Genomic DNA, 27,736 nt, shown 5'->3' on the forward strand with positions numbered 1-27,736 from the left:
ACCAGGTTTTTCTCACACTGCGTATCGGGCAAGGATCTCTGGATGGAGTTTTTTCTCGAGCGCACATTTCTTCTTTTTGTCGACCTGATTATATTGTTTAAACGCGGTAGAATGGTACTTTTACGTCACTTTTGACTCGAATCTCAACCATGTCGAAGTTCTTTATAATATCGTAACGAAATTTTTGAAATGGTTAATAATCTTGGAAGTTTTTTTTTAATTACTTACACGAACGAGAATGTCTTCATGCTTTACTTTATTTCTATGATACACTTATTTGAAGTTTACTGCATTTCGGAGCCGTTTCAAACTTCTGGATTACTGATATTTTTTGAGAATGTTTCGTTACGTCAACGTAATTACGAACTTCAACATCTTAAATCTCAGATTTCTTGAATTCCCTCAATCAAGTCTGTTCATAAATTTCAGTCACTTTTTTCGAAAATTCCAAACGCAAATGATCGCATGACAAGAAAATTCAGCTGAAATCAACCGACAACAAATATCAAATAACACAAACTCGGTTTTTTCACAAAACAACGCGACAGCCAATTAAATTTAAGTGTACTTACTAAAGTTTTTCAGACTGCATGTCAGAGATGCGAAACAATCAGATACGAGTGTACGTAGGTAAAATGAGCGAGCGACAGTCAAGAGTGAATTAAGAATTGCCTAAGAAAACCCGGAAATGTGTACCAACTGCACGGAGAGATTTAATCTGGATTCGAAACGCGGCTGTTGCTGCAAGTAATTAATTTCGTTCTAGCTTTCTTTCGCAGGATGCGATCCGTGTATCATGGTGTGCCAAGACAATGCCACGTGTAGCCCCGATAGATCCGAACAATAAGACACCGTGGATCTCTTTGCCTCACACTTTACTGTGATATCGCAAAAGAAGGTACAATAAGTACCGTCAGTATTTTATACTTTCTGATTTCATTCTGCGGATATAACCGACTACTAAGGAAATTGCGACACGCTTTTTAACACCGTGAAAAATTCTGCATACGCCTTTGAAATTTCGACTAGAATCGTAGGCTGCGTTTGTCTATCGGTATTTTTTTTTTTTTTTTTCACACAACGTTGGAAATAATTATCTCGCCACTTGACACTTATGAACTGTATACAATTCAGCCGATTTCATCTCTCGGAAACAATTAGAATACGCTATTGTAATGATGAAAAATTTGATCTGCTTATAGCCGCTGGACCATACTTTCAATTTTACATTCAGATTACACTAAACCCAGAGAACTTGCAGATATGAGAAATTAAATTCTGTGCAACGTTTGCCACATCCCGTTTATTGAATTATTATTATTCCGGATATTCTTTGATTCGTGATTAAAGAAAGTGACGTTAATCTCAAACAAATTGTATGACAAATTCGTGGCAAATTTACGTATTGGAACGAGTATTTTTCTGTATACGGTGTACCTTTTCACTCACTTTCTTAAAAAGTAAAATGATTGATCGTACTTGAATTTCTATTTTTGCGGAGCACGTGGTAATAAATTATTATGTGACGATTATCTAAAATCCAGTTTTTTTAGTATTTGAACAAGATATTTTAGGTCAAAAGATGCAGCGAAAGTGAAGCATGACGAGAAACACGTTTAGATACTTTATACCAGCAGTGCTTTCGCGTGATATAAGATTCGAAATAAATTTCACCCAATATCAACGTTACGTAGAAAATATCAGAAACCTGCTCTCTCACTTTCCTCACGCTAAAATATTTCATCGAAATCACTTATCTCTGACAACCTACGTTCTAAAATATTAATAAAATTTATGATTTGTAATGGTAAAAATATGTAGAATCTATTTAATGGCATTTAGAGATTTAATATTGATTTGTAGAACGGATTGCTGTCATTACATGTGTCTAATAAGAACGAAAGCAACATAAATTCTGATTGACACGGTGTGACAAGTTGAAAGAAGACTCAACTTCACAAAATTAAGTGAAATAAATCGGTGTCTATAATTCTCGATTTTTATTTTTCGGAAAAATAATTTATTCCCGCACATTTTCTCCCTCCATATATCTAAAATCCAGCCACCGGATCGGAATGATGATTGGCGGGTATTCAATCATACTGAAACTCACCAGAGACGATTAGAAAAAGTGAGATAAAAAACTGCTCCGGTTATTTTTCCACCATATACTTTACGTGTCTTGTATACATGTGTGTATATATATATATATATATATCATTCTATGCTCAGAGGAATCTTCAGAAAAAGTATAGAAGATGAGAAGATGAAACAAAAAAAAAATCTCGTAGAAAGAAATCGTTGAGATCAAAGAATTCGTGTGTCATCGTGACAGAAAAAAATAAAAATAATCCACCGTGACAGACTTAAATTTGTTGACCAATTTTTCTACTATACTTCTCAGCCTTGATCATACATACTGTCATAGAAATTGGAACTTCTAAAGGACTGATCATCTCACTTCAGAGAATCTTTTCACATTGCGATTTTCGCAAAAAAGTGTTTAAGCATAAGCCGTTATCTATTTTTTTTTTATTTTTTTTATTTTGCATGCAAAGTCAAACCGGTTTTTCATCCAAAACTGCGTCATCGTAAGACATCGCCGGAACGTACGAAGATAATCAAAGTCTTCGAGATTCCTCAACGTTATGAAAAAAGGTTCCCTCGTCACTGCGTCGTGTCCCTAAATGTCCCGTAAGTCGAACAGCTATTATAACCCTCCTCGTCTACGGTACGTCGTGAAAAAGTGTGATTATCTCCAAGGCAGGTCCATAGTTTTCTTCCGAGTCTGATATACGAGCACCAACAAAATACACCCGGAGGCTGTTCGTCCGTCGCGCAAGTAGCGGCATGGTTGCAGCTTTCGCTCGCAGCTGGTAGCAATTTGTTACAAGATTAAGCGACAACGCATGCACCTTTAGGGTTGGGCAGTTGAGCATTATACCTACTCTCGGCCAACTAAGCGTTATACACCCATACGGCCGTTTAGAGAGAGCATAATCGGGCGTGACATATCGCGACGCTTAAGCTTCCGAACGATGCGATGGTCGAGGCGTCATTTGCTGACTTGGTCACTCACCTAGATTTACTCGAGATACGTCGAGCGAATTTTTCTTTGCCTCAGACCCGCTGATCCGTGATTGCTGTTGCTGCTGTTGCTGTTGTTGTTGTTGCTGCTGCTGCTGCTGCTGATGCTGTTGGCTCGTTCTTCCGTTTACCGGTCTTCGCGGAGGTGTTCCAACGGTCGGTGACCTCTCTAAAATAAACAGAGAAACGGAGTACAGACAAAGAAAGGAAAATAGGGGGGAGGAGGGGGGGGGGGGGGGAGGTGGTTCAGTTCGTTAGAGCCAATTAGTCTCTTGCCAATCGTCACCGTGCTGCCTCTCTTGACGCATGGCAGCATTGTGTCATGTTATAAGGTGTCAAGTGGCAAGAGCTAGATAGACTGTACCAAGAGATACGAACTCTCGTCCTCGATCCTATTGCTACTCCGTTTTCAAAGGTGCGGATGAAAGCCTTGAGGAGAGAGTATTTCAATTTTTACATGCACTTGTTCGTGATCCGATTTGCATTTTCATTGATAAATTCAAGATTTATCGTGGGTGATGTGGAAGTGGGGGAAAGTAGGATGGATAAGAAGAGAAGAGAAAAGAAAATTACGTCATCTAACGTTGCTTTGGTTTATCGTTAACTCGACTATACCGGCCTACACTAATTTCGACATTTAACGACATGCAGGCAGGCCCAAAAGAAAATATTAATTATGTATACGCGATGTTCGTCTCTCCTGAGATTACACTGTGTAACTCTTAAGGAGCTTAACAGTTTCGTGCTGTCAAAGCATATCTTCCGCTTCGGCTAAACACCGTGTAGATTATGTTATAACCGCTTCAGAATATTGACGAAGGATTAAGGATTACGCTTATAAAAGCACGCGTTCAACGTGTTAGAAGAATATTTGAACAGAACGCTATTATTAGATCCGTTCCGTTTTTTAATCCCTCTTAATTTCCCTTCGTGGTTTGCAGATGAGATTTTTAATCGCGATCAGAAGTAGATTTCATCCATATTTATTGAAGTTCGACTTCTATCGAACTGAATTTAGAGTTGGAATTAAATTTAGGTAACAGAGAAATTTCAATCATATTTTTCTTGGACATTTGATGCTGTCGCACAATCGATTCTCATGATTCTTGTTTCGTTGCATATTTTCTTTTACCGAGTGATTTCTTCGAAATGATATTGATTTCAAATTACATTCTGAATTCCTTCGAAAATTACGCGTTAAATCGTTAGAAAATAATATCGATAAGCTAAATAGCTTCGTAGCCGTAACGGAATGGATGCAAAGGTGATGGAATTTTGAATACAAGTCTACGTACACAGCAAAAGAAAGAAAAATTCCATAACTTATGTACGAACGGGTATTAGCCGCTATAACATTTGCTCACAATGAATCGATTTGTCACGGTTTACAGTAGCTACGGTCAAAATATGAACACGATTGACGGGTGTAACAAAGAAATGCTTTGAAAGAAGAAAACGGCCAGTACCTACACGTGCCTTCTCTTTATGCATTGTACTGAGAACCTTTAAAACTCTTTATATATGGTACAGAAACGAAAGCATATCGTTGAAAGCGATACGGAATAAGGAACAGCCTTTATTGAGAAATACAAGACGATTTTTGAATCACCAATTCCATAAAAAGAATGGAAAAAATCGTTGAGACTTCAACCTCGACGGTATGAAAAAGAAATATCAAGAAAACCGAATCCGATTTATGGTAATTTCCATCAGTTTTGCCTTGCGGCATTTTGAAAATTCTATATTTAGGTTTTCTGTAATACTTTTAATTTTATGAACCCCGTATCCCTCTCTTTGAAAATTCGAAATTTCTAATCTTTCCACATTTTCACCTTCACCCAGGGAAAATTCTTTCAAAATTACCAACCAGGATTTTGGACAAGGTGGAATGGAAGTTGTGAAATACGTCAGGAATGTCGGTCAGGTATAACAGGCGGCATACCGAGAGTGTATAGCTTACGGGAATGTGATGGTATCGGCCGAGCCGAGGTTTGCTGATTATTATTAGCATTGTTATTGTTGTTGTTGGCAACGTTTGCCGCTGCGGCGGCGGCGACGGCGGCGTTGATATTGTTGTTAACGTTCCCGGATGAAACCGCGTTGTTAACAATCGTCAATGAGGAGGGTGGCGGCTGGTGTTGTCGAGGAGACGAAATCCGTGGCGTTGACTGTGCCGATCCCTCGCTGCCCCCGGGACTGCCCAATCTTTTCTTCGCCGACCCTACGGAACAAAGTCATTAATGTAAATGTGCACGGATACAAACGACGCGCGGCGTGTTTAACTCGTAAATCCTAATCAGTAGGTCTATGGGTATGATTTTGTCGGCTGGGGCCTTTTCTCCCGCAGCGAGTATATTTTTGACCTCTTATCAGCTCGCCTCATCTCTTTATTGTACGTGTATATCCGTATGGCCTGCAGTGCTGTCTTCGGTCACTGGAATATCTTGTTACCACTGAGGTAACAAGACTCGCGTACGTACGTTTGTGGTTCTTCGAAACCGTTAAAAACCACCTTCAGGGAAACATGTAAATTCGTTGGACTCGTTCTTGGAATACATTTCAACCAATTTCGCAAAACCTAATCCGTGACAATCGAGTTATGATCTGAACGTGGACCACATTCAGGTACCAGTCCGACTCTACGTCGTCCCATTACGATACCATTTGCTCACAACTTGACACCATTAGTCTCGGATTCCTCGATTAACCACAAACGGGGTTCTCACTCTACAGTTTCTGAACTATCGAATTCTGGGATCAGGTTTTTCACAACGTTGTTATTTAATCAGAGGCATGTGTATCACGTTCTGATAGAACGAGGTGGCGTGAAGACGAGTCAAGTTCAGGAATATTACCTCAAACTTATGAAAATAACTTTTGAACATCGAGACAAATGCCAATTCAAGAATGCAGAAAAATGTCCAAATCGTTGACTCAAGCATCTTTCGGTCTCTCCTTTTGTTCGAGACAGTCCAGTGCTGGAATCGAAAGTATGTAAGTTGAAGAAGGGAGCGAACGTTCCCCGTTTCGCGAGTACAAAGGCCTTAAGGCTCAAATTGCGTATCAGAACGCGACCCACATTTCCGGCGAGTGGTATTCAACCTGTTGTCGACCCACCGCCCCTTTTCAGTCCCCTTCTCTCTTGGTCTGAGAACCTGAACAGAACGTACCGAAGGAAAAAAGGATTCGAAAGGAGCCGAGCAACGCACGTGCGGACTGCAGGCACAAAGGCATTCACGGGTCGAACAATTATCTCCTAGAATCGTAAATCAGCCCGTATACCCGCGCCTATGAATCGATTATCGTGAAATATATTATATGCTTCATCAAAATTTTATCAGTTTCTGATACACGGCCTCTTTTTATAAAAAGCCGGAGGCCATAACCATTGTTTAATGTGACCAATCAACGATCGACTCGCAAGTTCGCCTGGATTTTTTCTCGTGCTAATTTGACGCATTGTAAAATTTTTCATAAGATAATCAACACGTAACCAAGTCTGTCCCCGACTTTTTTAATCATTGGTCGAAAGTCAAGACGGCTGTTGCACTTGTCCTCTCTGTACAATAAATTTCGAGGGAATCGTGCAGCTCGAGGTGATGAAGTTTGTCAAACAAGTGGAGCACGCATCGAGCAGTGGAAAAAGAGGAGAAAACCGGGGCCCTGATTTTGCCACACGCATCGCTTCTTGAAGAAAGGAACGGTCTAAATCGGTGAGGAGGAATATGGGTCATGAAATGACGCACAGATGATGCACCGTCGGTGTAGAACTGACACTAGACGGTATTTTTAGATTCACGTTCACCGATTACTCTACTCCCGAGCCATACAGGTTCTAACCCGTTAGCCAAACCTCGGCTCCAGAAATCCGTTCACCGGTAATCTATCGGTCATCTACACGTTCGCCATTGGCGAGATGCTACACCAGGATCATCGATAATTTTTTGGATGATCAATGGTAAGACGGACTTCACGAAGACTCGAAGCCAAACCCAAAGCCAATGTAATCCTCGTGAGTTTTCATGGAGACTTCAAGACTCGGCATAAATTGGAAGTACCTAGAAGAAGAATCTTGCAAAGCTTGCGACCAAAGGAGAGACCGTTAAGAATCCACTCAGTCGGTTTCAGCAGTATTTCCATAACGACCCGACGCTGATGTTCAAGTTTTGAGGAAATGATCGAAAGAGGCAAAACGTTCGCGGAGCAAGGCACTTCCGAATCTAGATCACCGGCAACGTTCGCCTGGAAGCCAGCTGAGCAAAGCGTTAGAGGATGAACAGCTGCAGCGTTGTGTGTACTTATTCCGTACGCTTAAATATACACGCCGATGCCGGTAACTCACGGGTTGAAACGGGCTGAAACCTTTTTCCGAAATGGGTCAGGTATAAGTTTATGCTCGGCTAGGCGTCGCGAAAACTGGTTTTCTTGCCTGCAACTTTGCGACGAAACTTCCTTGGACCTGAACGTAGAGCGCATTGCGGGAAAGTATTTGCGAGAATGACCCTCCCCCTCACTCTCTGCCGAAGAGTTTATGATGCAGAAACGCGTAAAGTCGTTCGTTCGCTGTACGTTATAAACACGGTACGGAAAATAAGGAACGCGCCAAGTAAAATAGAAGAAGAGGGTTAAACACGGTCGTCAAAACGAAGCGAAGCGGCTGAAACCAGGTCTGCGGCGTCATCGTCGTTGCGCAAAAAGCGCAGAAACTAGGCATCGCGTACAACTGGTAAGCAAGAAACTCGGACCGTCTAGGAAAGCGATGGAAGTACGATTCTGTGGTCACGTGACCGGAAACCTTGGTCGGGAGAGCTGAGGAAGGAGAGCGTTATTACAAAGCCCGTCACACGCAGGTACGTGATCATCGATCCTGCGGGTGGTGCTGAATGCGCCTAAGCAAGATGTACCTCTCTTGAAAGTTCCGAGTCGCATCTTTGCCGAGTCTCTGACAAAGTCGGCTCTTGGGATGCCCGAAGACTTGTCCTTCGATCCTTGCTGCCCCATTTTCAGTCAGGATAATCTCTCGATTACGATCAAGGGTCACCCGAAGTCCATGGTCAGGTCGAGTCCTTCTTCTACCACGGTGTGTTCTAGTTCCCTGCTCCTTCAGGACTGACGAGAAACGCTCATCCGGTTAACCGTGTCTGACGTCATTCTCTTTGCATACGCTTATCACAGAAATAAGGTCTCGGGTCGTTTCTCCGAAGGACTGGAGACGGCTTTTAATATTCAACTTCGGGAGCTTTGACACACTATATATGTACGTATATACAGACGTACTCTTAGCTACGAAAAAATAATCCTTCGGCAAGGGGGAACCGAGGTCTAAACCTGTTTTTACGGGTGGCTAGGTCACATCCTGCACTCTGGACTTTCGTATCATACACGCCGCGCACATGATCCGCGACTGCGAAACGTGCTCCCGGTTTTCGATACTGGACGAAATCGCACTGAGAAATTGTACTCGTTCAGGTAACCTCTACATCGTCTTTCATACAATCCGTCATCGAAGGCACTCAATTATTATATTAATTAATTCGCGATTAGCCAAGGAGTAGCCAACGCTCAACGTCGGATGAAAACGTCCTTATCCCCAAGGGATGGCCCGAGCGGCAAAGGATCCTGGCCGTGACCTTGGGCCGGGAATCGCACCCCGTGCCCTTATCCTCGACTCCTTGAAGCCCGATCGCGTTGTTCGGTTACGTAAGGCCGACGATGGACTGAGCGAGCAGTACCGATGGTCGATGGCCTTGGGGGGCCCACGTGGTCACCCGGTGCACCTGTTCCCGAGAAGGAGTAGGAGGAGAAGGAGGAAGGAGGAAGGAGGAAGGAGGGAGGGAGGGAGGAACGGCGGTGCCGGAAATAAACCGGCGTGGCGTTGACCCGCGTCGTCGGAGAAAAGACGGCGAACAAAGTGCGGGAAAAGATCGTACGTCAGTGGGCCTCGAGATCGGGACGAGATGAGGAACTGGAGTAAAAAGAGGAGGAGTAAGAGGAGAAGGAGGAGGACGTCCGCGCCGGCGACGTCCCGACGACCCGTCGGCGGTCAAACGCGGCACTCTCGTTGCGCATACTCGCGTCGCCGGCATCCACGCCGTGCCGAGCTTCGTCGGGGACTGTCGCAAGTTCGCTCTCCCGACGTCCTCTTGGTTCTCCGGACACGCCGACGCCGACGCCGGCCGCCACGAGAGAGCGCCCCCGACACTGGCGTCGGAACCCGGGGGATACCGAACCCCGTTAATGCCACGCCGGCTCCACTGACGTAGGATCGATACCGACACCCTTACCCGTGACTCACCCTCGCTTCACGACCCACCCCAACCGAGCATTCTCTTCCTCGAACGTTACGCCGGGCGCACTGCGACGCGGACACACCCTGTAGGGTGGAATTTTGGTAAGGTGATTTTATCAATTATTCACCATATTGTTCTACAAAATTACGAATCAACGGTATAACTTGTGAATTTCTCGGTTAGACTAAAACCAGTTGCTTGAGGGTTGGACGATGCAAATTTATTTTTTGCTTGTTTTGGAACCAAGGATCAAACAGATGCAAGCAAAAAAGGTCAATAATTCGGACAGGGTCGATAACTGGTACACTTACTTTACGGACTACTGTAAAGTACGATTTTGGTGTCAATTTAACATGAAATTTTGGCACTGATCGCATAAATTATACTAATGCAGTAGTTCACGCCGAACAATTTTAATACCTGTACATTTTTGACAGTGATCATTGAGTACGAGAAAAACGTAACATCGTTTATTCAAAGTTTTTGACCTTTCTTTCTCCCTTGTTTTCACGATCGATTACAAAATTCCGCGTCTATTACCGGGTTTCCAGTTATATCACCACTCTTACAGTCGCCGTTTTGAGCCCCCTGGTCAAATGAAAAGGACACACGTGACCAGGGCCCCTCGTTTTTAGACTGACTAATTATGGGTGACTGCATTCGTTTAAAGGACTGGCATATGCACATTGTCGATATTCGTTTCCCCGAGGGAAAGAGATGCCAATTATGTAAGCAGTGATGCTCTTCAGGGTTTATTTTGAATTTATTTACAATAATTTATACGAGTATGGAGATGAAATATTGAAAGCTTGCTATTCCTGCAACTTTATCTGGCTGAAGAAAATCGTGTCAAATATTAAGAGGCATTCAATTATCTATCGAAACAACGAAGTGACGATATTGTACATTTTGTGCGACATTTGTTCATCCATTAAGGTAGAAAACAAGGTTAATGGTGAAAAGATCACGCTCGACATATCAAGTCTACAGTTCTTCAAACATGTGGATCGTCGTCTTTTTTTACGTCCGCTAATTGCTACATTAGCGAGCAGGAAATTGCAGTGTCCATAACAGTGTATGATTTCAATCGCACAGATTTGGTGTGAACTAGTCAGAGTCCATGTGTTTGTTCCATCGTTGGGGACCAGTGGTAATTCAAGAACGTGACGCAACTCCACAGCGATCGATGTTACAGTCCGATATAAACTCCGAGAGAAACGCGTTTGGAATAATTCTCCGTTCAATGTCTCTATTCGCTTTTCTTCGGACGGACATAACCCATCGAATAGACGCGTGTAACGATCCTCCACACCGCGCACTCAAAGCCCGGAGAGGATTGCTAAGGAAGGAGAAAAATTCCCAGAGACCTGGATAACAACCGCGCATGTATTGAACGGCTCCGGCTTTGTTGCCGAGGAAAAATACCTGGCAGAGACGAGGATGACCCAATGGACCTTGACCTTCGATTGCAGGCACTTATTGCCGGTGCACTCTTGGCAAATGCATCTCTCTTTCGAATGCTTCAAAGCGACCTGCGCTGCTCTTTGTCCCGTGACCTCAAAAAGTCTGGCGAAGACGTTCTGTCGAATATGCGGTCGATGTACAGTGGAATCGTTTTCAGACCCTTCGATAATTCATCGCAGAGGAATGGCTGATCAGGTTATTCGATTCGATATGTATCGTCAGAGGTGAACGAAGCCGTTGGACTCGAATCTGATAAAGAGAAAATTTCCAAACGCAACATGGAAAATTTATTGTACCGATTTTTTGTACCGCAATCTATCAACCTTCCTTATTCAATCCTGCCTCGTTGCGAAACGTTCAACGCTGAGATGCTCGCCAGCATTAAATCGGCACGTTATTTGCAGCTCGCTGCATTCTTGGAACGTGTATAACTACAGAGTGAAGCGCCACTACAAGACCGAGTAACGGTTAAATTGCATGTAAAGGAAGAGAGTGAGTTTTTCTGCACCGACACCTCGACGAGATCCAGCAACAGTAGCAACGCGATTCCAAAGATCAGTGACAAACGCTACGAGGTCGCGGCTTAAAGCTTGTGAAACATAGCTCGACACAGCCTTGATGACAAAGTCTGGAAGACCTTGCGGTCTGCGCGATCTTTGAGCTGTCTGGAAGTCGCAAACACAGTCGCACGAGTTCGAGTGTTCTTTAATCTCCTCACGTAGCGCCAAGCATCAGCATCAGCAGCAGCAGCAGCAGCAGCAGCAACGGCGGCGCTGACGTGGTAAATTAATTCTTATTAATTCATCTCCGCCTCGGTTTCACGGTGACCATTTTATCCGGGGCGTCACCGGATCGTCTCGAGGACGACGGAGTTATACCAATCTCGATTTGAATTTTAAAACGAACGGATGTGCTGCACCGGGAACCCGTGGACTGTGTCGTAACGATTTCACGGTCCAACGTTTCGCCGGCGCCATATTTTTATCCAGCATCGCAAGATCACCGTTTGCACCCCCGTCTAATCGCGAAAACTACGCTCGTCAAATTCGTCACTGCACTGAGGAAAATTTCATTTGTTACAGTAACTAGACAAATTCAGTAAAAAGGTATCGTTAAAAAAACTGTTTGAATATTGTTGGAATTACGAAAAACGAGGTACGCGTAACAATTTTGCGCTATCGTCGATCCTTTTTTGGTGATTGCAACGAAAAATCAGTTTGTGAGGTTTACTCTACTTTTTTAGTTAAACAAGGCGTTAACGTCAATTTATTCTTGCACAAGCATAAATTTTCGCAACAGTTGCAAGAAAATATGGTAAAAGTGATCGTAATGAGAAAGAATAGTAACGGATACTACACTTTCTATTAACAGCTACAAAACTAATTTTCATTTTGTACCTAGAAGCATATTTTTCGATTGTGGTAAAAAATGAAAATAGTTAAGGACTGAGCAGTAACCGGCACTAAAAATTTCTCTCAGTGTGAATACAGTTGAACTGACGATGAACGATGGAATGGAAGTGTACTTTTTACCTATTCTCGATACATGCACAACGAAATTTGGAAAGTCATTGTATCCGACAATTCTTGACTATAAAATCCATAGACACGACAATGACGGGCAACTGTATAATTAATACCCGTGTAACGGTGACAGTTTCTTTCTTTGTTTTTTTTTTCTGTCTCAAGTCTTGAATTCAAATGGAAAGTATATTTTCAGCAAACTAATTGCAATAAATTGCTTGAAGAATGCATTTCTGAAACGGGCATTGTGAGAGACCCGTTTACCAGATTACGAATGTACTCTGATTCATTCCTTTATTAAATTTCGTCCCAAGTTCAAAGCACTTACTGTCTAATAATAAGACGGTGAGTGCTCAATGCTAAGAATACGAAGCTGCATGACAATGAGCCCTGTTTTAGTGCATATTGGAGCAAATGGGTACAAGTATAAAATTGCTCACAAGTGTAGCAATAAAGCACTGAATATTGTTCAACATTCTATGCATGAATTTTTAAAAATTTCATAACGTAGACGAGGTTTTGCATTTGTTGACTTTAAATCTCTTCGTGTCTTGATAGAACTTTTATCACTTGTCACAGGACTTTGAATCAAGAAATGAATTCAATTAACTTTGTGTTACCATGTCAACTTCCATTTAACTAGTCTTGAAGAAATCTTTCAACGCAGTACTTTTCTGTATAAAATCATTGAATTGAAAGCCTCGATTCAATGAAACATCGACTGTACAAAGTGAAGAAAGAATTCACAATTGTAACAATTGTAACTCGGAAAATACTTCAAACATTTTAAACTCATCGGCGTTTAAATCCAAAATATTTCTCAGTGTAGTAAGAGCTTGAAATCTGGGTTTGAAACGAGTTTGCAGTCTATCGGAAGTAGAAAAGGAAGAAAAAAGTTACAGCCTCGTTCTAAGTATAACATGAAATTATGCAGAGTCGTATGATCATATTCGTACAAATACATTATACCATGGTATATTATACATATATATATATACGTGCATAAAGCCTCTGCAATCTATGACGCAGGATGCTACGGGACATGTCTATAGATAGTTTATTGTCGTTTAAACCGTGAGCAAATTTTCCCACCTCAGCTTCTTCTCGCCCGAGCTAACTATTACGGTCGATACGAAGTCTAAACAACCGGGGAGCGAGCGCTACGCCCTTTTATAACCTGCTAGCAGCAGCTGGTTTCCATCGTCGCAAAAATCTAGCAAAAAAGCGTGCTAATAATGGCCGCAGGAAGGGCGCTTGTATAGCCTGACTTCTGCAGGCTTCGGCTACTCGATGAATAATATAATGCACATGCATGTAACCGCGGATGGATTTTTCCTCCATCTTTCTCTTCTTCTCTAATGCTTAACCCCTACCGGCCACCTAAGGGTGTAGATCACCTCAGGGCGTTTTTCCTTTAATTAAATGATTTGAAAATGATTGAATTCTTAATTTCTCTTACATTTGTTTTAGTATACTTAAATTTGAGTTTTGTAGTAATGTTGTTTCATTCGTTTTTACTACCATCGATGTAAATAACATTGCTGGAGATTTTTATAATGTTTATTTTCTTCTCGTAACTTTTGATTCAGACTGTACGTCCCATTAACCTGTCTCGTTACAGTTTTTTTCAATATATATTCTTTTCACTAAAAAAAAAAAACGAACATAAAAAAATCGCGGTGATAGATCATTTTCGCGATTTACGTAATGAATTTGATTTTACGCTGCGTAAAATAAATAACGATTGACCGACCGTGACTTCCAGAATCATTCGCTCGACCTCCGCCTTTTGAATTCACGTAATTAGAATTAATGTCACCGTCTATTAAGCCTTTGCTGAAAGACCGCCGATCTGAAATCAAGGCTGCTGCTTTGTTTGCTCGCGCTTACTGAATAATTCATCGAGAAAAAAGTCGAAGTGAAGGAAGAGAGAAAATAAAAATAAAAAATAGATCACGTTGATCGATACGAAATTATTATCAGCGATTTTAATCGAGCTTATACGTCTTGCGAGATTTAATCTCGTACAAGTTTTTTCCTTTGGTACATTATGTTTTTTGTTTTATTTTTTTCGCTTATCAATCCAATTCAGCGATCACATTCGCGTTGTGGTGTAACTAATGTAACTAATATCGTTAGCAATGACTATAGCTGAATAATTGTTGGGATTGAATACGGCTAATTAGGCCAACAAATAGAGCAAAATTGCGTTCGAGGGATAATTCGAGAACGGAATGCGTCCGCAACACAGTCGCCACACACACACATAGACAGTATCGAGTATTTCCGAACCATGAATGCACGATACTTTATACACTTGTAAACGCGTGCAGGTATTGAACGCTTCGCTATTTATATACGCGTCTCGTCTCAGAAATCCTTTGGATGAGAAAAAGGACAAAAAAAAAATTACGATGCTTCAAAATACGTAGGATGATTAATAAGTTTAGATGTAACCGAGTAAACATTTATTCCGTCGTCGAAATGATATATCGAAGTGGTGCAATGATTTAGTTTCCATAAATTTGAGAAAACCTGGGAGGATTAAGAAATGAAACCGACTTCTTTTATTTCCCTTATGAAAAATAAAGTGGCTTAAAGTTTTACTAATTCGGAAAATTTGGATCATAAAGTTGAAGACGGGAAATATTTTACTTGAAACAAATTGATCTCGATGATGTGTTTGAAGGAAAGAATTTCAGAATATATTTAATTGTAAGCTGAAGAAATTTCAGCCGAGAATAAAAGCTGAGCTTTGACTTGGGCTTCCAACTTGAGACCTGGATTGCTCAGCTGGTTGAGTTTATTTGCGAAACGGCGAAGCAAAAAGCATTAACAGTAACAAATATAGACGAGCTATCCCGACCGAAGAATTGTGCCGGAATCTAACACTCGGCGGGAAGACGAAAGTCTGGGGACGTCGTCGATGAAAAATAAAAGCGAATTTAAGGGGTCAAAAATCGAAAGAATGCCTTTAACCGTCGGTTCAGCCGCGAAGCGACGACTTTCCACCGACATTGTAGAAGACAAGCTTTAGAAAGAAGTCTAAACCGCAACGAATTTTAACGATGATTAACGAGCCGAGTGATCTTTGAGGCGAGTGATTATATTTTTTATTCACTCTACCTTGACAAGCTGACAAGGGACGAGAAAACCATTGAATAATAATTTCTGGATAAGGCAACTTCATCTTATCGTTAAATTCAAGTTTCGAGATAGAATAATTATTGAGACAACGATTATTACGATACGTATGATTTATATTCTCGAAAAATTGTGAAATTTATAAAAGGTGCGTGATGTGTAATACATGTGTAACGTGTGGTAACTAATTTCAATAGAAAAAGAAACGAAATATATTCGTACATGATCCGCAATGGTGATCTTTAAGCTCTTATACAAATAAAAATAACAGATAAATAAACATTGAAGCTATTTGCACAGCAAAGCGCGATACTTTAGAATTCGGAAAAATTTACTGACTCAACTGCGCACCGATTTGATCCACGATTGGAAATCCATCCTCGAAAGCATGAACAACGACGCGTGTAAACCGACCTCGTTTCCGTGCAAGAATCGATAGTATTTCCGGTCACTAATCAAGTAAACTCAATCGACACGTGTGTTAGTTTTATAAACAAATATCCCCGTCGTCGCAAAGGAACCAACGAAATAAACGATTTGTACGATAAATTAGAACAGAGTAATCCCGTTACTTACGATAAAATTAAAATGCGTGTTGTAAAGTTTTCCGAATCTTCATCGTACGTTTTAATCTGTATTCGTTTATAACACAATCAATTGTTCTAGTTTTAGTAGTAAATATTTATGACTCACTGGGAGCACTGCTGATGTCACTCATCGAACTGTGCACCGAGCTTTGCGCGGTCTCCTGAGTAGGCGATGTCACATCCTGACGTCCTCTGGTTCTCCTGCTGGATGCAAAGACAGAAAAAAGGAAGCGTCATTGACCATCAACCGCTTCGTAAAGCTCATGGTACTCTAGTATTTAACGTCAATCCCCGTCCCCATGAGATCCGGAATCCCATTCCCCCCGTAACAAGGAATCAATACGAACCTCTTGCTCTTCGTGGAGTCTCCGGGCGATCGTCGATTCGTTGTCGAGGGTGGCGGACCCAGACTTTGCAACACCCTTGACTTGACCTCCTTCCTCGGCGGTCGTGACCTTTGCTCATTCTTCCCGGCTTCTATCTTGCTCATAACAGCGTCCCACCGTCCACCCTTCCTCGGCGTCCTTTGTGGGCGTCGTGCTTCCTTTTCGGACTCGTCTTTCGGTCCGGACTCGATCATAGCCTTGATTTTCGAGACGACGTTCCGCTTGGGCATCTTGTACTTCTTCAACGGGACCGGGTCCGACTTGTTCAACGCCTTCGCCGGCGGAGTCGGACTTTGAACCTCGATCACAGTCACGTCCAAGGTTCCAACCGACGTGTTCGAGTCCACCGATGAGTTCAAATTGCTCGCTGGTACCTGAAAAGAATATTAAAATAGTGTCAGACGGTGGTGCCGATCTTTCAGATTCTGGAAGAAACTGTCTACCATTGTCTGAAATAAGTAAAATCGAAAGAATCCGCGATTTAACCGGACAATCGGCAACTGATCCAACAACATGTATTCGTTCCTCACCTGTAGGTTATCCGTGACGATCGGCTGTTGCAGCTGTTGCTGCTGATTGTCGATCAAATGAGGGGACGGCTGGCTCTTTTGCGACTCTGTGTCAGCGGTGTCGGGGGTCTGACCTTCGCTGTGGGGTTCCTCGTGTTGTTGATCGTCCTGCCTGCGATCGAGATCGGAATAAATGCCACTGGAGTCCATTTCCTCGCCTGTGAAGCTGGGGCAGCGTCTCCCACCAGGGGCGCAGAAGAGCGTACCATCGATGACCTGAGCCCTGCGATCACCGCGGACGATCTCCTCGTGGGCGTCGGCGTCGCTCTCCGTGAAGAAGTCCGAATCGGTCATAGGATCGGTTCGGGGGGCTGGAAGATTCGGCGGCGGTGCGACAGGCGCCGGATCGGCCCCGCGGCTGGCTGGCCTGGAGTTTTCTCCGTCGCCCTGATAGCCGGCCTCCAGACTAGTGATGCTGGTCACGGAGGTGATGAAGCTGACCGGAACGGTCCGCGTTGGTTCAGCGGGCTTCGGATCGAGCGGAAGGTCTTCGGGTGACGGTGTCCGCTCGCTTGACCCTTCGGTGGGTTCACCGTCGACGGAGGTGGGGAGATCCGATGGTCTGGATGCGGACGCCCTCGTCATCGCGATCCTGGATCCCCCGGAGCCGGTCAAGTTCTCGCAAGACGGAGTCCTCGAACACTCCAAGGCCATGCTGAACTCCGCCATTTGATCCGGCGTCAGTATGCCCAAGCTCTCGTCGTGCTCGAAGGAGTTCTGCTTGTTCAGCATCAGGTAGTGAGGAGCCGGCGTCGCTTTCGAGGGTGGCGGTGCCGCCGGTGGCGTCAATTCGTCCTCCTCTTCGGGAACGTTCAGGTCCAGAAGACTGTACGGACCGGAAGTCGGATCCGGAGTGGATTTCTTCGGCTTGGAGGCGATGGGTTCGGGATTCAAAGGCTCGCTGAAGGTGTCGGTGACCTGCAGAGTCCGGTCGGCGAGGCAGCTGTCGCCGATCTCATCGATCAGGGTGATCTTCGAGTTGTAAAAGTCGAAGTTTCTCGCCGAATCGTCAGCCGGTTTAGTGGACTCCTCGAGTTTCGACCGATTCGTCGTCTCGCTGGACACGGTGTAATCGACTAGGCAGGTGTCGTTGACGTACTTGATCTGATTCAGGCGCAATGAGTCGTAAAAAATGCTCGGAAACTCGGCCGATTCCTTCCTCATCAAGCTTCCGCTTACGATACTGGCGCGAGCGGGGATTCCCGGCTCGATGAAGTACGTGTCGTTTAGTTCGTTGTCGTTTTTCACTTTGTCGTCAAGTGTCGTAGGGAATAAAGTCGTTCCCGGTATATTTCGCCCGTTAATTTCTCCGCCGGGTATCGATATGGTCCGTGAGAAAGCGTCGATGTTCTCGGTGACGTCGATCAAAAACGTGCCATTCGGGGCCTTTTGTTCCTTGGTAAACTCGGCCTGGCCATGACCAGCCTTATTCCCGATCAAGAAGGTGTCGTTCATGTCCTCGCGGGACAGAATTCCACCGTTCTGTTTCGCGGCGTCGGGACTAAGGCCTGCGATCACGCCGGGTTTGTCGAAGGTCAGGTTCTTCGAGTCGGCCCCTTCTTCGTTGGGCTGGTCAATTTTCCCGCAATTATACGTGAGTCGTTTCGTGAACGGTACCTCGACGACGGGTGATTTGTCGGCGTAGAAATTGGGCAAAGTCGTTTGCTCCGAAATGGCGGAGTTGCCGTTCACCGTCGGTTTCACGTTTATGAACGATTCGTTGAGCGTAAATATAGCCCCGGTTGGTTTCGGCAACGGTTTGCTCAAATTTACCGTCACGTCGTTCACCTTGTACACCGCCTGACGCAGAAGAGCATTCTCGACCTTGTTAATCAGGTGGGTAATGTTCCTTACGCCCGTAGAAGACTTTGGCATCCATTTGTCTTCGGCATCTGCGTTGGACGGTACAGAGGAGGCTTCGTTAATCTTTGGCAGGGATTTTCTCCCCTCGTTCCCCGTCGGCGAGGCTCCATTCTTCTTCAAAAGACCCGCGTCTGTAACTGACTGAGCCTTCTGCTCCGGCGACTTTGAGGATTCGACTTCCTGCGGCGTTGTTTTTGGCTTCGCAACGGTTCCGGTCACGTTCAGGTTCGTCGATTTTGTTCCCGGCGAGACGGTAGCTTCGTTCGTCGAGGGGATCGACGGCTTCGTAAACATAGTAGGCAGGACCAGACGATTGCCGGGTGGGATTTTCGTTTTCGTCGTCGGCGACGGAGTTTTACATTTTCCAGCCTCCTCGCAGTCGACATTGTCCATCGGTGAAAGCCCGAAGGTGTCGTCGAAGGCTTTAGTACCTAAAACGAAATCGTCAAGCAAATTCAGTCCGACTGGTGCGTTGCGTAAAGGTTCGAACGTAACCACACCTCAATATTTTCCAAAAAAACACGAACGCCAAGAACTCGTCTACCGTACCTGTATTCGGCTGAACAAATGGCGTCGAAGTGACACGACCCTTGTCTGCGAGGTAGAGGCTCTCCATAAGTGATTTCACCGATCCCCGCTGTCCGGCATTCTGTGGTGTTACAGGAATTTCGAATCCTGCAACCTTGTGCTGGGCGACTACCCTGGGCTTCGGAAGAAACGAGGGCCGGATGGAACCCGGCATCGGTATCCTGCTCTCCCCCGCGTTCTGCAATAAAAACATCATGCGGAGATATTTAGTCGAATGTGAGAGAAAGCCGACACGGTTGATACTCTATACACATAGACTCCATGGTCTACAGTCGTCAGCTTTATTGTTGAAATATTGTATAAATGTCATCTGGTCTGGAATTAACCCCAAGTTTATCCGTCTCTTATACGAATCATATCCACGAACGCGTCACCAAAAAATCCTTCCCAGCTGATGCATCCGACAAAGCTTCGCCTTTACGCCCACCCGGACTTTCTTCGGTGGAGTATTTGCGAGCGACGTAAGCCGTTGTAGTGCATGATTCAATCAGCGTTCTGTATCTCGGTTCGCGGTACGTAGGAACCTCCGAAAGATAGTGAGTGCGTTCGTTGCCCTTGGCCCATCTCCAAATAATACGGACCGCTGTATCCGCGGGCCTAAAGCTCCCCTCGAGGATGTGCACCATCCGTGAATCACAAGTGCCCGACTCTTGGCATCATCCTCCACCTCCTCCTCCTCCTCCTTCTCCTCTTACGCGACACTCCGTTAATCTAATCTTAGCCAAAAGCACGAGACGTTCGCCACGTCACGTGCCGTACCGTCATTTCTTCATCTCGAAGACAATGCGCCGGAATCTGCAGCAGGTACTAAGTATAGCAGGTGTAGACTTTGTGGTATCAGAAAAGAAACGTCGAATAAGTCACTCTGATCAATCCAACATATCAGGGGTGGGTTTAAAACCCCGTCAGCTGCAATCGTGGAAATTATACCCTGTTCTAGTGTCAAAGTGAGTCGGTATTATGGGGCGTGTATGACGCGCGAGAATTGCATCGAATTAGCCGTTATTCTGCTCGCGAAAAAACATATATACGCAGAAATAGTTCTTTCAAGGGGGTTTATATTTACGACCGTAGTGCACTTGGATCTTTATACCGCGTTCTGCATATTTCGAATCGCAATCACGTGTCAGGGTTTAAATCAACCGCTTGCACACTGCGAGACAGATTGAAATATGAAATACGAGAGGTTGAACGAGCTTGCGGAATGTTGTCTTGCGAATTAGAGGATCTCGCGATTTCAACTTTGAAATGAACAGTGAGCTACAAAGTTTCCGCTCTTATCCGGCTTGTTGAATCCAACTGTTAGAGGAATTTAATTTGGCTCGAGATCAGGGAACTTTGACCAAGTTTACAACCGTCAGCTCACAATTACCAGGATTCAAATTATATAGGTCAGACGAAACGATGTCTAGCTTTTCTGAGATTTGTTTTCATTTTTTTTTTTTCAATACTTTATAGAGGAACAATAAAACTGATGGTTCTATTGGCGTAGTTCTGCTATATCAGACACTGAAATCAATTTATGGTTTCTCTGATAGAATAGTAATGTATATTACAATTTCTCGAAGCATTATAGCTTGAATTGTAGGTTGAGACGGATCCAACAAGCCGTCATTGACCCATTTCTTATTTGGAAAAGGAACTCCCGACTCCAGACTCCACTCGTCAGACTGTTCCATTTGCGAATCTAATATCTCACGCGATCGGCTTATCGAAAATGGGTCAACCTTCTCTACGATAGTTAGACATGAATGTTGTATTCATTTTAGGTTTTAACCATATTTTTCTACGGAAACTTTAATCCTGATGGACAGGAAATTTGACAACAATATAAGCCGCGCGGATTAATTTCGAAGTAATTTGCTACGGTACAACATTACCCGTCATGGAGTGAAATTACGACGCAGCCTGAGCATTTATCGATTTTGGGGTGGCTGGCTATAACGGCGAGTCGACGTACCTACTTATTATTGTGTACGTAAAGTAAACGAGGTTGCGTGCATCCCTCGACACGCGTTGTATGCCAATCTGTCATTGTGTTGTGTACGATTCGTCAGTCACAATTATATATAGAAGAGTACGTACGCAGCGAGCGATATTGCGATTGTAATTTAAACGTAAATTCCTCGAGTCTGAATTTCGCGACAGACGATTTCATCGCGTTGTTTACCCTTCGTCGTCTCCGGAATTGCGTTTGAACGTTGAACCGCCCCCGTTTGCAGAGCAAACCAGAGATCCGTTGTACGCAACGATCAGGAAACACTTGTTACTATAACGAGGAATAAAAATCCTCGGGGTTTACTACGGTGAAAGATATCGGTGGGTAAGAATTACCGCGCTGATTGCAAGCCCCTTGAACTTCGATTTCCGAATACACCGATGAATGCAGCGGTATCTTATAAAGTGCCGCTGTAACGTATCGATTCCCGATATTCGAACGAACCGTCGCAGAAAGTCTCTGCAGCGAAAAGCCGGGAGAATTTTATTCGCCCGTTGAACAATAAGCTGTCGCAGGCTTTCTACGTCTCGAATCATAGGAATTATTTCATACGGAATGTATAACGCGAGTGGTGAAGAGGCAAAAGTCCCTTTCGAACGGTCGATGACGTAGAACATTGAATAGCGACTTTCTTTGTCACCTGAGCCACTTTTCTCCATCGACTGCTTACTATTACCGTACGCTCGTTTGAAATTGCAATATTTTAACTCTGGATAAAAGAAATATTATTTACAGAACTTACCAAATTCGGAAGGGAAAAAACATCGTCCGAAAGAGGCCGACTTGACAAAGAAAATCGTACGTTTATGTGCTACATACGCATAGATGTATTCGTATATCGTAGCCATGTGAAATGCAGATGTGACGATGAAAATTAATCCGACCCTTTCAACTTGACGTTACACCAGCATGGAATTAGAGCCGTGCAATAAATGTCAGAGTCTGTTGCGCGGCGGTCTGGAATGGAAGTTTGCATCCTCGAAGAGAAATTACGCGTGTAATATCTTCTTCTGTTTAGGCGCGCGATCGCTTAATAGACTGGGTTTTATTACAACCGCGGAGAAATATTAGGTCAGACTGGAGATAACAACACGAGCCGACGTGCTACCACGACTATTTCTATCCATTCCTATTTTTCCCGCGGTCTCTTTTCCATCCACTATTTTTATTTGCTCTCCTATTTTTCAAGAGACTACACGAGACTGCATCTCTTGGCGCGTTTCTTACGACATCAGGGAGCCTGGAATCGGGATCGATCCAAATCGTTCAAATCCAAGTTTGAATTAGTTCTTCGTCACTGTTATTGCAACTAATTATAAGAAAGAGAGAGAGAGAGAGAGGAAATTAGTGAGCTGAATTTTCGGCACCATGACCTTCGTTACGATGAATAACACAGGCGAGAAGCTGAGATCATTACCAGACTGAGTAACGGAGTATGTGCAGCGATGACGAGCATGTGTAACAGCGTAAAGCAGCTCTACGGTGCTGTATTTTATTAGGCTTGAATTTGCGCTAATTTATCCCGCCCACCTGACCGACAATCGTCGCCCAGCAAACTCACTATACAGTTGAGCGATTTCACGCCTCGAACAATTGCAAACTTGCACAGGGAAACGGTCGAGCGGCAAAATTACCGGCTGTGGCAGAAAAGCTGGTTTTGAAAACAGAAAAAACACGGCGGAATCGGATTTAATTAGGGTGGAATATCGACGCGGAAACTTCAGCGATGATTTGAGCTCTTCGCGTCAATGAACCGTCGCATGGTGATGAGCGACGATATATGCTGTCACGACATAGATCGATAATGAACAAAGCTGGCTCAATCAATAAAGCTATTTGCCAATTCAACGAAACTCCTCCGTCAGCACGACACAATTATGCGGTCTCGACCAATGGACAAACCGCTTTTGTCCGTTGTACGAGCTGGGTGACTGCACGAATGTTGTAAAATTGATCGAAACCCGGATGAAAGCTTTTTTTTTTCCTAAACGTGCAGAGATTATAATTATACGGCTCTTCGACGTCATTCGGTCGTCGAACTCTCAATTTCATGCCCGATTCATGGCTAATGATGCGATAAGAGTGAAAAAAGGAAACGCACTTTAATTTGTCGAAGACCGATTACTCTGCTCTGCTTAATATTCGTCAGAATCACGCATCTATCGTTTGTTTCAATGATTGTGAGTTCAGATTGTTCGTCACACTTTGCAAGGAATCAGAGATACCTATGCCAGTAAATTTCACTGGATCTTAAATTCAAGGATAAAATTAAGTACTTTAATACGCGGCTGTGTACAACTAAAGTTACTCTTAACTCAAACAAAAAGATATGAAAAACCTTTCACTCTCTTCTTGCCGCTCATCGCCGGAGGTAAATCTCGAAAAGAATGGTAAGGAGCAAAAAAAAAAAAAAAGAAGGGATTTCTCATTTTCCAGAGTGGTACGCGTGTATCCGGCGACCTTGAGCCTATAGCTACCAGAATATTGCCGCTTCGCTCCGAGTCGTTAATTGCACCGAAAGCAGGAAAGCACTCGGTGCGACTTTGCCCGCTTCCGCTAAAAGCTCTACGGCAGCATCAAGTGTTGTAGACCCAAGTGCGAGTCGAGCCACAGACCTGAGACCTAGAAATTACCCGTGGCACGTACGCACGTGCGTACTGTTGAGCATTCGTCGGTTGAAAGGTGGATTTTCCACATGGGATTATGTCCACTGCATGTGCACTCCGTGTTTTACGTTCGTTTGACACCAGCTTGTGACTCTTCACGGTTCCCTGACTCTTGACGCATGTGCGTGTGCATCCTGCATACTTCCACTCACTACTTTTCCAGTCAGTCCAAGCGTAAACACTGGATTCGAGATAAGAGTATCTCGGCTCGGTTAGACTTGTCGTACTTGCAGTACTGGATAGAAAATAATTGTAGATAAAAGAAAGTGCCTCGCAGGGAAATTTGCTCAATCTACACGTTACGCAAGTCTCTGCACAGCTCAACGGTCAATCGATAAAACCATGATCAGGTAGACGTTTTTGACACCAAATCCCGGGGGGTCGAAAGACTTCGAAAATCTCATGTCTTGACCTCAACTTCCCGAACAGACTTTTCTGCAATGATAATATGTTTGCCGTACGTTTCAACGGAGGCAATTAACTAGCGAAAAAATATTATTGTTGGAATCGAATCGTTGCATCGATACACAGCGGTCAATTCATTGCGTAATTCCAATTTACCGTGGAGGTCAGCTGTCAGGAAATTGCTAAACCAACACGCGCGCATCCATCTTCCTTCTTTTTTATTTTGCTACACACGGAAGATTCAGAAGTAGTATCGCAAAGCTTCAGGTCATGTCTGTCTTATTTTTTATCTATACGTTTTAAAAGAATTTTTTATTCGTATATATTACGACGGTATGAGGTCTGAATTGGAGGGAATGCACTCTGCCTCTCGTCAGGGACGCCCCGGATGCTGCGTCTGTATTACATCCGCGTTTTCGTCCGGCAGAGACGCACTTAGGAGACGCATTTTATGGTAAGTACTTTACTTTATGTCGGTAGAGGTGCGAAGGATCACGAGAACCATAATCGGTATCCATCGTTTCTTTTTCCGGTCACGTACAGTTTGATAATTCAATTTTTTCGTAGCACGAAGACGAAACTTCGAGTATCATCGAACCGATCACACTCAAATCATGAAGATATTTGACGAAGGCGGTAATCTCAAGTGTAAATAATGCACGTACGTAGGAAATATAACGTATTTCCGAGAACATTGTTGTCACTTTCAGTTGAAAAAGTACGCGTCCAATTGACCAAAAGTTGTCGTACCTCAGTTATACAACTTTCTCTACAATAGCCAAAGAGCCTGATCTCATGGGTTTCTCTTCGAACGAAATTTCTCACTGATTCAAGGACAGAAGAAAATGAGTCCACGATGTAACACTACACCTATAATTCGTGAGCGTATGTACCGGCACACACCGCGGGCACCTAGACAATGGTTGGTAATACACCTTAAAGCGCACAGTGTGCGGATGATCGAAATAGGACAGCAAACGAACCGTGCATCTAGGCAACCTTCAACGGGGAACTTGCCACCTGACGTCATCAAACCCGAACAGACAATAGAACCAAGAGTTTTTAGTATCGGAGCAAAGGGAGAAGCGAAGAAGGACGAGGCCTACCGAGCAACAAACCAGTCAGCCAACCGACCACCAGGCGCGGATTCACGGCTCGGTGAACCCATAGCCCACCTCGAAACACCAACAACTCCAACACCATGTTCCAGGTGGGATAAAACGCTTCGCCATGACGCTGAATCGATGATAAATACGCTGATCGTTCCCTCTCCCCCACATCGAACGAACGAATTATCGATACTCCGTTGGTACAGGAATGAAGGAAAGTATAAACGTCGTTATTGACGAGACGGTAAAATTCAGGGTAACGAACGTTCCATTTATTCTCCATTAAATGACTCTTTTCACTTATCGAATGGTGATTTCTCCATGAGAAAATTAATGGTCCGCGAACCTTAGGCACTAGTTTTTCATGTTTGGTATTCCTCTGCTACGCAGCACCGAGCCGTTAGAAACGGATGAGCTTTTGGCGCATGAGACATTGACGTATCGGACGAAACCGAGAGGAATTTAAGGAACACTTTGGTGCTGGGGATGGGACAGCCGCGTAGGGTATCTGAAACGGTTCATTGTTGATGGTGGGGGCGTATCATCGATCCACTTATTCCGAGGACGGGTCTAAAACGCTTCGCGTTGCAGAAACTACGGGAGTTGATGGTGCGGGTGGAAATGTAGCCGGGAATTGAAATGAGAACGAACGAAAAATTCGAAAATTTTACCGTCTCATGCTTTACGGTCGCTGCGTCATGCGCGACGAGCGTAATTTGATCACAGAAGTTGAATTCTTTCCCGATGTATGGTTTTGGAGGAAATTTAATTCGGCCCGCTCCGTGACCCTTGGACCGAGGCTTGGTACCCTGGTTTTAAGTAGGTAACTCTAGAGCGTACGAAGTGTCATTGTACTGCAGTGGGTACCGGATTGATGGCCAGCCGAGGAAGCCTTTCTCCTAATCTAATAAACTGCAAATCGCAGAATGGTGTGCAGAGTCGACAGGCATATTGTTATTATAAAGCGTCGAGACTGACCGTAAACTGACAATGAGAGAGAGAAAAGGAAGGGAAAAAAACCGAGGAATGGTATGTACAAGGAATTCAGTATACCGATCGAGCACGGAATAAAATCATTAAAAGAAACTACGGACCGACGAAGCATCGAGCGGCAGTTCCACTTCTTGTATCACAAAAAAATTTCAAGAAATCGAAAATTGATCGATTCACGGTAATCGAAATAAGCCGTACGCTGGACGTACGAAAAATAATGATCATAATCATAACAATAATCATAATCAATACAGCGCGCGAAATGTTGAGCTCATAGCCAGAGGGAGCCGGTTCGGCAGCTGTCTACGTCATCGCGACTAATAGTTCTACTTTCGGATTTCGTTAAAATTCGCATCTTCATCGTAGCGTGCTAATTTTTTCAAAATTTCGATTTCAGACATAATGACACGCTGAGTATGCAATTACTGTTTAATTAAAGGAGGATGTGATACCTCTGAAAAAATTCACTAGAATCGTGAATTTGTTATAGCTGTAGAAAGAATTGGAAAACAATTTAACGAAGAGAAAACTGTGTACAAGAAAGTCACCGATCGTGTTGAGATTTGATCCGATTTGAATAACGAGTGATTTATTGGTCATTGACGAAAAATGTAAGTTACTCGAAAATTGTTGGATAAAATTGATACATCCGTTGCTTTGTGTACCTGAACACTATTTCTGGGTTAACGCAGCAGAGGTCCTCTTTGCAAACGAGCAGAAGACTGTGGTTGAATCGTGGAAACGTTGAGCCGGCGAAATCGGTTTTCCGAGATTTTGTTTTCAGATAAGAAAACGAGTCATAACACGTGCGTGACACTGGGTCGATACGAATTCCAGTCGACCAGGCGCCTTATGCTCGAATGACACGAAACGCACGCCGGACGGATACTGATCTTGAGGCCACGGGCTGCAGAATTTTGGGAGAGCTTGAATCCTTCCCAGCGGCTTGACAGACACGAATGACAACGCCAGGCGTTCCGGTCCAGAAATTCATGAAAGAACCAACGAGCCAAGGAAGATTCTTGTCTCTGTGTAACGCAATAACGCTGCGCCATTCCTTTGT

At 43.9% G+C, this 27,736-nt stretch overlaps 1 protein-coding gene across 6 annotated transcripts in view; it reads right to left on the minus strand.

Annotated features, from left to right (window-relative positions):
- The window catches only part of toc (toucan), a 71,841-nt gene that overhangs the window by 21,279 nt on the left and 22,826 nt on the right, over positions 1-27,736 (minus strand). For 5 of the 6 annotated variants that reach the window (XM_046618600.2, XM_046618601.2, XM_046618596.2 and 2 more), the window contains 6 exons: positions 19,463-19,679; positions 17,012-19,344; positions 16,443-16,855; positions 16,202-16,299; positions 5,048-5,308; positions 3,080-3,256 (listed from right to left, as the gene is read on the minus strand). In XM_046618600.2, the coding sequence (XP_046474556.1) occupies positions 3,080-3,256; positions 5,048-5,308; positions 16,202-16,299; positions 16,443-16,855; positions 17,012-19,344; positions 19,463-19,679 (3,499 nt within the window). The remainder of the gene's footprint in view (positions 1-3,079; positions 3,257-5,047; positions 5,309-16,201; positions 16,300-16,442; positions 16,856-17,011; positions 19,345-19,462; positions 19,680-27,736) is intronic. The other variant, XM_046618597.2, reaches the window with a different exon arrangement.

This window comes from Neodiprion pinetum, chromosome 3 (genome assembly GCF_021155775.2).
Source record: "Neodiprion pinetum isolate iyNeoPine1 chromosome 3, iyNeoPine1.2, whole genome shotgun sequence".
In the NCBI taxonomy this organism is placed as follows: Eukaryota; Metazoa; Arthropoda; class Insecta; order Hymenoptera; family Diprionidae; genus Neodiprion; species Neodiprion pinetum.